At 37.2% G+C, this 11,533-nt stretch overlaps 1 protein-coding gene across 2 annotated transcripts in view; it reads right to left on the bottom strand.

Annotated features, from left to right (window-relative positions):
- Window positions 1-1,010: 1,010 nt before the first annotated feature.
- Window positions 1,011-11,533, bottom strand: part of pdss2 (prenyl (decaprenyl) diphosphate synthase, subunit 2) — a 39,213-nt gene continuing 28,690 nt past the window's right edge. For both annotated transcript variants that reach the window (XM_088433054.1, XM_088433053.1), the window contains 5 exons: window positions 11,122-11,196; window positions 9,090-9,263; window positions 7,451-7,582; window positions 7,293-7,328; window positions 1,011-2,684 (listed from right to left, as the gene is read on the bottom strand). In XM_088433054.1, coding sequence (XP_088289180.1) covers window positions 2,529-2,684; window positions 7,293-7,328; window positions 7,451-7,582; window positions 9,090-9,263; window positions 11,122-11,196 — 573 coding nt within the window. In that variant the 3' untranslated portion in view covers window positions 1,011-2,528. The remainder of the gene's footprint in view (window positions 2,685-7,292; window positions 7,329-7,450; window positions 7,583-9,089; window positions 9,264-11,121; window positions 11,197-11,533) is intronic.

The raw sequence follows: 11,533 nt of genomic DNA, 5'->3' as shown, positions 1-11,533 counted from the left end.
GTTGTCGAATTTATTGTGGACAACGTTAAGGCTAGGAAACCGGACAAAACCACAATCTTGACCGATGTCCACATTCTAAACTACGAGAAGCTCTGTGATGTCATGTGACTTTCTGAGCTTTGTTCAGCAGGTGTTTCACACCTCAGCTGCCCCACCTTGCAGGCAGCAGCCCAGGCAAACCACAGGCTACCAGGCTGGCGCCAGCTCTCGTGGCTCGGAGCAGGGCACCCAAGCCCAATCAATAGCTCTGCATTTCCTGTCCATTTGCTCAAGTCTCTTCATTAATAATTACTGCTTGGCAGAGCTTCAATGTTCGGGCTGGCTGGGGCAAGCAGAGGGCTAGGTGACCTTTGCCCGCCCCTGATTTGACATGGATCACATCACACATGCAACAAAGTGACATGGATCACTTTATTCTTCAGCTGTGCACATGCCATTTCCCTCTTATATCATGGCAAACTCATGGCGCTTTTCCTCCTTGGGTACTCAAAGCGCTAACACTTACGAATCATTTACCTACTGATGGCGCAGCATCAGGAGCAAGTGGGAGTTCACTGTCTTGCTCAAGGGCACTTCGACATGGTCTTGATGGTTGGGGGATCAAACCCACAGACTACTCTACCTCCGAACCGCCGGCGTATACATATTCAATAAACATATATTAACATATTCAATTTGACAAGTATATTTGTTACTTTTCAGCCATACCGAAATTCAGAATATAAACATTGTAAATTGCATGCCTCCATATGACAAAGCTGGTCAATTTCCTCCAAACAGATTGCTGACGATTATTTACTCCAAAAAAACAACTTTATAAAATAAAATGTCACTTTTTCTTTGCTGGCCTCATCGCCTCATTAGCAAACAATTGTAGATACAAAACGCATTTTGACAAATTTAAAAATTATTACATTTTTAAAAGGATATTAACCCATACAACCCAATGTTCTGTCCTTCCTAGATGTTCTAATGGCTTATATTCAGGTAGAAATACAGCGAACAGCAAATGAGCGTGACTCTTCTTTAATTTAGTTGTTAGTAGTGCAGCTGTCACTCATTTATATTGCAAAACTGTAATGAAAGGAAATACACCAAACATAACTCAGTTAAGTCCCATATACAAAGAATATAGATGTTACTAAATGTACACAAATTGCGTAGATTAAACTGAAATCCAAACGATATTCCTTTCAATACAAAACTTTAATTAGATGCAAACGAGTATGGTTATCAATGAAAAACATTTGCAAATGCTAACATTTACCAAAAGGGAAACCTAGCAACGAAAATGCTAACGAGCGAAAGGCATGCAAGGGAACACTATATAACATGCTGAAAATAAAAAACTAACATTACCTAGCATGTTATTTATACAGTCACAAGTTGGACCAACAAACAACTAATTTTCAGCATATTAGCAGAAATGACAACATTCCAAAGGAGAAACCTCAACTCACAAAGACTTGTGGGCCAGATCTCACAAAGTGAAGGGACAAGGCGTGTGCACCAACAACAATTGCTCCAACAAAATGCACTATCAAGAGCGGCCAGAGGCGGCGCCTAAAAACAAAGACGAAGCCAAACAAGGCACAAATCTGTAACTGTTAAATGATAAACTTTTGAAATTATTATGATGAATTATGAAAATATTTTGGTTATTAATGAAAAAATATATCTTTGTTAATGTCATTTTATTTTATATTACATTGTGAATGAAATCATGACTCGTCAATAAAGCAATCAAGTCAACCAGTTTAATATATTTTTAAAAATGTAATAATTTAGAAATTTGTCAAATAGACCGACGTAATCCAGAACATCATCAAAGAGCTTGAATATTTAGTCATTAAATATGTCAGCAACCTGTCTGAGGAAAATTGTGATGAGGAAATGTGCAATTTGCAGCATTTGTTTTGTAAAATTCAGTATAGCTGAAAAGTAACAAATATACTCGTTGTCAAATTGAATATATACATTCCTTCCAATAATTTGTTTAAAAAAGTGCGACTTGTATATGAATTCACTATGCACAAAATGAAATATTTTGAGCCTCGTATTTGTTTGTTTTAATGATTGTGAGAAAAAGACAAGAACAATTTATTATTTCATATAATTAGAGAAAAATGATCTTGAACACAGAATGCAGTAATATGCCCACAGCACCTTGTTGGGCTTCCTTTGCGTTGATGACACCTTCAAGACAAATTGATGGACAATCATCCTTTGACATAGATCAGTTCATAATTTGTTGTTGAAGACAACAAATTATTTAAATAAATTGACTCTTCCTTGATATTCAATTTCAATTTTTATGAATATAAATTTGCAACTTCCAATCCCAGTTTGCGCTGATAACCATGGCATAAAAAAATAGGTTCAATTCATGATGCTAAAATATTTTTATTCTTGTTTCATCTATGCTGTTGCAGCACATCCATAGTTTAGATCAGAAGTCCGTGAGGGAGCACCTGTTTTGTTTTTTTTTCTTTTGTGTCTGTGTGTGTGAGTATTTCTGTGACTCCAGTTCAAAATTTTGTGATGGCAGAGGCAATGTTTTCCAAGGCGGATCGTGCTTCAGATGAGGGGAAAGCCTGGATGGCCTCCAGAGCCCTGTTGCCATGGTAACAGCATAAGTTGACCGCCAAGCTCAGGCCTTTCTCTGACTTAACTGCTGCCAAAAGCTGTCGAAAGAACAAAACACACATCATTGTTTTGCAACTGAACTTTGAACACGTAACAGAGAAAAGTTGAGTAATTTTTAAAGGATAAAAGTTTCTCAACACAAACATGCATTTTTGTATGAACAGCACAGAATACATTTTGTATTTGTTTGTGGGGATTGCCTTCCACTATGTATGTGTATGTATGTATTGTAGAGAATTTCTCTATATATTTATACAAATAGAAAGTTATATGTGGTTACATGTGTTATATACATATGTACATATCTATATTCATATATATATATATATATCTATATTCATATATATATATATATATATATATATATATATATATATATATATATATATATATATATATATATATGTTTTATATAATATACATATATCTATATCTCTCTCTATATATATATATATATATATCTATCTATATATCTCTAGCTCTCTCTCTCTCTCTCTCTCTCTCTCTCTCTCTCTCTCTCTCTCTCTCTCTATATATATATATATATATATATATATATATATACACACACACACACACACACACACACACACACACACACATGTCGCTAGGGTGTATGTAATCTGCCTTAGCCAGAAGCCAGGGCGTTTGCATCAACACGGCGCAGACTTCTACTTAAGTGCAGATGGATATGTGAGCGGCCAGTATAACCTAATAGACAACTGTAATGGCAAATTGAGTCGTAAGATTGCCATCTAGAGGCCTTACGTTGACCGTGATGTGAGTGGATGCTCACTGCAGAAAGGCGGTGCAATGCTCAAGAAGCAAGCTACGCAGTGTTAGCTTGGCAACAAGCTTTGGTGTAGCGTAGCTATTAGCTAACCCTGTCCTGACTTGGCCATATTTCTGACTGGGCTACCAGGGGAGTCAGCTAACCCTAGCAAATAGTTCTGCTGGGAGTGCCTTTTATTTGCAAAGGATCAATTTGGTGTTTAGAGCTACACTGGATTTGCAAACTTCAATTGTTTACCTAAGGCAGCAACGAGACACCAAAGCACGGCGGGACACACGCGCTACGGTGCTTTTAAAAAACTTCTTGGGACACCTGAGTGGATTTACAGTATTGTACATCTCAGTTCGGAGGTTAAGAGAGCTCCTTAATGCGCTACGGTGCTTTTAAAAACTTTTGGGGAACACCCGAGTGGATATACTGTATATCTCAGTGCCAAGAGAAAGATTGAACATGAAGAGGTCATGAAAAAGGTATTGAAAAGACTGAGTGATTGTGACCGCCGTTTGTTTTGGTGAGTGCAAGCCTTTTCTTTATTTATTGTATCATTTTTAATGTTTGTGTTATTTCATTTCATTCATATTCAATTAAGAGTAAATAAATAAAATGATGCTCTTATTATATTAAATTGTGATTTGTAATTTGGACTCCATAAAATTTTGTGGATATTTATTTGGAATTATTAATTTTTTTTAGGTTTTGACAGCATCACATATAATGGCAAGTTTTAATGGCTGATGCGGGTTTACTGACATTTAAAAGCTCTGGAAAATAGCCTGTGTAGCCTGGTAATGCGTACGTGTGCTTATGAGGGCTATTTATTTGAGAGTCTGACATCACAGAAGGTGTACATGTGAAAGTCACGGCCCGCCACTGCTTCCTCTATGTATTACATATAATTTTAAAGAGAATCAAGAATTAGAATGTCTATCTCAAATTTTCAGTGTTTAAGTCTGATTTGGGGAGAAGGCATCACATATATTTTTGTGACTTCATTTTATTGGAGATAATTCAAATGGTAAAAAGAAATGTACACAAAACTTGAGGAACATGCAGGTATAGTACAATCTAAGTTTAATCAGCCCTGAACAACCTCCTTCATACATGGAGTGATCAAATGTCTCTATGCCCGCTGTTGTTGTTGAGGCACTTCTTTTCGCTGGGGGTGTTTCACCTCATGTATTCTAGAGGTGATAAGCACCGTGGGCTGTTCATCTTTTTCTTCTTCATAAAAGAGCTCAGCCTCACTCTGGCACATTATCAATTTAGAAGATATCCCTTTCTCATTCTACCATCATAGGGTATTGCTTGCAAAACTCACGCCTGCAATGTTGTGAATTAACACTTGTTGTAAAATAGCGTCAATTCTTCATCAATTGATTTAAGAAGACTCACAGTCTACCTTAATGAAGTGAAGCATTTGCACTTCAGGTGTGTGATGGTATTCACTTTGGAAAATTTGGGAGAGCACAGCAAGTGTAGAAGTGATGGGATGCGAAGTGTCGGCGGAAGGAAAAGGATTACAGAAAATAAATCTATTGCTTAGACCGTTTTGAGGAAGCCCATAACTGTATAAAATGCTGCCCTCGACTTATCTTGTCCTGAATGGGTGGGCATTGTATTTGCCCACTCTTGCAATAAGCATTTAATATTAAAGACAGCACACTTGAAGAACTGCTTTCAAGGCTCGCACTGTTTCCGCTGAAAGGACGCAGGTGTCAGGAAATGTAGAAGTAAACAAGTTTCTCCATTCGTGATATAGCAAGAGCCTTTCTTGTGATAGTCTACAAATCAGCACTGCATTGTTCAATAGACAATCTATCGAGATCTGGGTGCCGAAAGACCCATTTTTCCAACAGCTAACCTCCCTTGATCTACCTGGGACTTATGTGACCTAATGAACTACTGTACTAATGTTGTAAGGGCTATCACTTGTCAACTGCCTCGGCCTCCTCCTCGCCACAATCATCACTAGGCACAGGAGTGCAAATTTACACCTGCCGTTTCAGATGCAGTATACACCAAATCTACCACCATAGTTTGTCTCAAGTTTTACAAATCGTATCCAATTTGGCATACAATTTTTATATTTATATCTAATGCCAGTATTATGCATGTTCGGGTAGAAACTTCCCATACTAGGTAGTATTATATCTTATTATGTATGATTCCTCTCTCTTAAAAAAGCAGACACTTTACTGTATTTCTACATGTACAATTGGAGTTTGACTTATACCTGCATAATTTAAAACAGACCAATTTTTTCCAAATATCCGTGTTTGAATAACATTAATTTGAATGTGAAACAAGCAATATGTCATACCTAATTTGATATACTATGCGTTCATTTTAGCATATTTTCACTTTTGTCAAGCGCCGCCTTATTGCCTCTTTGCCGTCAAAAACAAGGCTGTATGGATAATTTTGACGCAATATGAAAAGGAAAAGATGGCTTGACTTGTCTCCTTCAGCCCTTGGATGTGTGCTTAAACAAGCTGGCATGGATGTTGGCAGGTGGGGGGAGAACCAGCAAAGGGCAACCTTCCACGCTCTGATCTCACAACAGTCGTCACTTGGGTAAAGAACATCCCAAATAAGATGATCAGCATATCATCTCCGAAGACCTCCATTTTAAACAAAATGGACAGGTCGAAGATAACTACCCATGGAAGGGTAATGAGGATGTTTGCACAAATGACGGACAGGAAGGAGAGGATGTCTGGGATTTAAATGGGAGGAGCTATTTGGCGTGTCAGATCGTGATGATGACTTTGAGGGCTTTTAGATGAATTTGCATTCAACTGTGTCAAAAAAATAAATAAAAAAATACAGCATTGAAACAAAATCTTTTTATTGTTGGAACATTAGTTTCAGCATTTGCGTCCACGCGCATGCACATTGCCTCGTATTTGTCTCGTTTGCGCCCCACCCAACCCCATATCCGTAACAGTATGTTATTCGATATACGGTGAAGAAATGAGTCTAAAAGTAGTGTAATTTTGTAATTTTAAAAACACACACCATGTGGTTTAATTGGACAGCCATGATATGTGTAACAACTAAAGTCAGGGGTAAACTTATACTCACGTTTTTGTGAAATTTACCCAGAATGAGGTAAAAAAAAAAAAAGTTTGGGGGGGAGGGGGTGTGGGGGTGGACTCATACACGAGGTCAACTTGTACACGGAAAAATACGGTAAAAGTTTTACTTGGCTGGTTGGCAGGCACTTCAGAAATCCAACCATATATTCACAAACATTTCAAATTCCATTTTTATTTCTATTTCTGCTATAAGGAAGAGCAGGACGGTGCATACTATAACATCCTTTGCTCTGCTCTTAACCTGGTGAAGCTAGTATAAATAGACAATGTAGTGGGAGCACTTTTCACAGCGACCGGGTTAACCCACAGGTGACATTTCAATAGTATTCACCTTTTGGGAGTGCTTTCCCACCAAGGTCATGCTTTTCCATTAGGCTAGCTAAGAATTGCGCCCGTAAAGAATTTGTTATGTCATATGAACTTCTCTTTGCATGCAAACTTCTCACTGTGTGTCCTTTCCAGCTAAAGGAGATTCACCCACAATGCCAGTGTCTTCAAGCATCATGTCTCCTCCGCAAATAGGCTTTGGTAACTAATCTGTCCTGCTCTGGTTTCAAACAGGACTAAATAACCACTGCATAGCACTCTCCTCCCAAGCATCTCAATCAGCTTCCACCTCTCGAGTCCCCATCTTTCACACCTTGACTAAGGAAGTTAACATTGATATAAATTGCAGTGAAATGGCATCTCAGAGCTATTTAGTGTCTTTAGCTTATGAAAAGGCAATTGAGAATACGCAAAACAAGAGTTCCTACCTTGGAATAATCCAGTTGATTTGTCATTGTTTTTGCCTAATGAAGAAAAATTCAAGTTAAAACTTTGTGATGACTGAAGCTTGCAGCATGATGAAAAGAAAAGAAAACAAAATGGAATATTAGTTGGTTGCCGCACTGATGCCACAGTCACACATCACCTGCTGCAGTTGTTGCTGCCATCGCTCGGGGCCAACAATGTGACGATGAAAAACCACAGGGGCGGCGCTAAAACTGAAAGACACCTGCTCTCCCACGTTGCTCTTCACAAATGGCTGCAGGTCAGAGTTTAGCTGCGGGAAGCCAAGCACACCAATTTAACAAACGCAATAAAGGAAACGTGAGTCATGCCTGGTTACGCTCCAGGTGACCCTACTTGAGGTGAGCATGATGAACAACCCTGTAACTAACACAGCTTGCAAGATGAAAATGGCTCTTAAAAGTGAACCCATGCTGGGTTCCCCTGCAGCCACAGCAGGAAAGAATCTACTTTAAATGTGCACCACTGTAGATGGGATCTATGCAAATTACAGTGGATCATCCTTACTCAAGATTTGACCCAAAATAAGACTAAATACATGTAAATACATAAGTAAATACACAATCAAAAAAGTTGAGACATGCATTTCCTTTGCTACTCTACTTCAAATGTCAATCATACATTATGTATTAAGTTTCCTTTTCTTTTAGAGTGTCATACACCTTCACAAAATGCTAATGTTGAAAATTAAAAGTGGACATTGTAATATAAATAAAGCAAATAACAGATAAAAGCACTTATCTTTGGCCTCACATTTGGCATTTCTGAGAGCTACAGGAATTTCCAGGACACTAGTCAATCAGCCAGTCTTTAATTGGGGTGATTTTTTTTTTTTGCACATGCAGGTTTCGTTGTCGAGGAGTTTTACTGTGCATAAAGAAATGTCGTTTCAGACAAGGGTCTCCAGCTTACGGGTTGACAGTTTTAGCGGGATGCGCTAGCTACCTAGCTAAGTCGAATAAAAACTACTAATCCCATATTTTCATACACCTTGATTAAAATGTTAACCCTTTGGCTGCTGGGAAATGTAAATAAAGACCTTAAGGCAGTGGTTTTCAAAGTTGGGTCTGAGGACCACCAGAGGTCCCTGGCCCGACTGCAGGGGTCCATGAAATAAATTAGGTTATTAATGAAAAATGATATACAGTATGTGGTACAATGTATTCAAGACTCTTCAATAAAGTAATCGATTCAACCAGTTTAAGAAATGTATAAGAATGTAATATTTTTTAAGTTTGTCAAATAGACCCATGTAATCCACGTCATCATCAAAGAGCTTGATTATTTAGTCACTAAATATTTGGCTGCAACCTATTTCTGGGGAATTTGAGCCAGTTTGTTTTAAGGAGGTGTGCAATTTGCAATTTTTATTTTGTAAATGTCACAAAAATACTTGTTGTCAAGTTGAATGTGTTGGTGAATAAAAACGGCACTTGTTTGGCTTAAATGATTTTTTTTTTGTTTTTGTTTTTTTTGTTTCTGCAAACATTTGCAATGGGGGGCTTGGAAAATTTGCTTTCCTAAAAGGGGAGAACCTCCTTCAGAAATCTCAAATTCAACATTTTTGTCCATGTAATCTAAATTTTGCCATTTACGCTTAACTTTGGCAAGAGCAGCTTACAAACATTGTTCAAATACTTTAACATTCTTTAAACAATCTTTAATGACAAATGAAGAGTGTGTAACACACATTAACTCCCATAAAATCTACATAGCAACTAAGTGTAAAAATACTAGAGTACGTCATAAGATTTATTTACCTTGTGGCCTAACGACAAGTGTTTGCCATACATGTAGGCCAGTCTTTGGGATTTCTTATCATGTTGTGCCAGCTCCATGGCGGCTTGGCAACTCTTGGCCAGCAGCGCTCCGTCAGACAAAAATGTTTGCTCCTCCCATGCTGTCGTGGTGAAATCAGTGATGAGATTATTCTCCTGCAAAAACAGGCAGATGCCATAGATGTCGAGCTTTTTTTCTTCCAACACCTCCAGAGTCCCTCTGGACCAGTGTTGACCAGTCCAACATTGTCAGCATCTCTCACAGTTGACATAACATTTCTTATGTCAAATATCCTCAAAAAAATGATGATAGTTTTCACTGTGTTCATTCAAACTGTTCTCTTGTGCCCTTCCTTTCTGATGATGTGGAAGTTCTTTGCACCTTTTGTCAACTGAATTGCACAGGTTGGTAGGTCCAAATAATGTTGGAAAAAGTTTTGAGAGGATTATCTTGGTCACATTTTTCATTTCACAAATTTCTGGGATTTGAACAGCATGGTCTTGTTATTTCAGAACATTTTATACCTACCGAGCGATTATATTGGTCTTTTTGTTGGTCCGTAACAATGTGAATGTGAAAACGTACACATTCAATAAATAACACATCAACCTATCAACAATTGCTTCACAAAACTCATTTCTGTCTGCTTCCCTCAAACATGAATGATTCTATCAAAATGCTAATCACATCAACAACTTCTCTGTTAGAAGTGAAAAAAAAATCTATGAATGAAAATTTGTTTTCCTTTTTGGCAAACCAGGTCTGCTGCATTACACACACACACACACATATATATATATATATATATATATATATATATATATATATATATATATATATATATATATATATATATATATATATATATATACACATATATATATATATATACACATATATATATACACATATATACACACACAAAAATTGAATTGAAATTAAATTGAAATTAAATTGAAAAATTAAATTGAACCGAATGAAATGAAATGAAAACAGTCCAAAATAGATTTTCCCAGCATGGGCCGTAGCACTGTTTTTAAAACAAGAATACACTGAAGAGTTTGTGTTTGTTGTTTATTCTTGAAGTCCCCTTAGTAATTCAAACAAAAGACTCTCCAGTGTTTTCCCTTTTTATTCATGACTTCAACATAAAAAATCAAACACTAGAGTATTTGGCTGGAGTTACTCCATTCAACTGATATTCATTGCTCGTCCTGGGCAAGTTTCATTGGAGGGGATTAAAGACGGGGAGGTTGATGAGAGGCTGCTATGTAATCTCATTTTCTTAAAATGTGTTCAAAAATGTGTGCTTATGTCTCTATACGACTTTGAGTTTTGATTTAACTTTTTTTTTTTTTTTTAAACAGGAAAGGACCCCATGAACATTAGCTGTTGAAGGGGACATCAACCCAAAACTCATCTTTGCAATAATCTAAACATGGCATTCTGATTAATATTGTTTGTGGAATATGAAATAAGCATCTTTTTTTTCCCATCCATGGCAGTAGCCATTTTTAGCCACTCAGAATCCTGTGTTTGAACAAGACAACTAATGTATGACTAAAAAGAAAATTTGGGTGTTGACCTTCCCTTGCTGATTTAAAATGATATCACCAATGTGACAGCCTGCATCAGGTAATTGAATCAGTGAAATATGCTTTGTTGAATACTTTTCAGACAGACCTTATAAACTACACTTCTAATCGCTGACTCGTTGACTACATACAGTACTAAACTTTCAGTTCACTTCTGGGTATTATGAGTTAATGCTTGAATTTCTTGACAGCCCAATGCATTTCAGACTATTTTACCAATGTGAAGATATTTCCAGAATTTTGAGAGATACTGTATCGCTCAGATCTGTATAGGTTCGATCAAAATGGAATTTGTTGTGATTGTGTATTTTCAACTGTTGCCTTTGGATTAAATGCCCTTTAGGATCCATGGCTGCTTACTCATTTTGAATTTCCTGTCATAATGGCTAACAATCAACCATTTGTTCTGGTAGTTTACCTCAGTGTTATTGGAATTCTCGTAGTAGATCCCTTGAACTAAATCACCGATGGCACTGGAAATCAGTTCAACGACCTGGAGAACAGACAAAAGCACAAAAAAAGACATTACGGTCATACGTGGAGCATCACAGTGCCCCTCAGTATTCTACGTATAGTATTTGAGAGAAAATAAGGCACACAGTTAAAAGTGGCATAGAAACAGATGTAAGAATTGCAAGCTGATTAGACACCATATTTAATGACCAGAATAACAGGTAAGAACGACACACTACACAGATATTATCATGTCCTGCTGAAGTACTGTATATGCTGAACCAATGAGTGTCTCTGCCACTACAAATCATTCCTTCTGATGAGGCATGAACCCTTGATGCTAATAAGATTAAGAGATATTGTAATCATTTGCTCTT

The sequence above is a fragment of the Hippichthys cyanospilos genome, chromosome 14 (genome assembly GCF_059441005.1).
Source record: "Hippichthys cyanospilos isolate Australia breed blue-spotted pipefish chromosome 14, RoL_Hcya_1.0, whole genome shotgun sequence".
Classification (NCBI taxonomy): domain Eukaryota; kingdom Metazoa; phylum Chordata; class Actinopteri; order Syngnathiformes; family Syngnathidae; genus Hippichthys; species Hippichthys cyanospilos.
The sequence above is the reverse complement of the archived record's forward strand: the minus strand, read 5'-3'. Positions and strand labels throughout refer to the sequence as shown.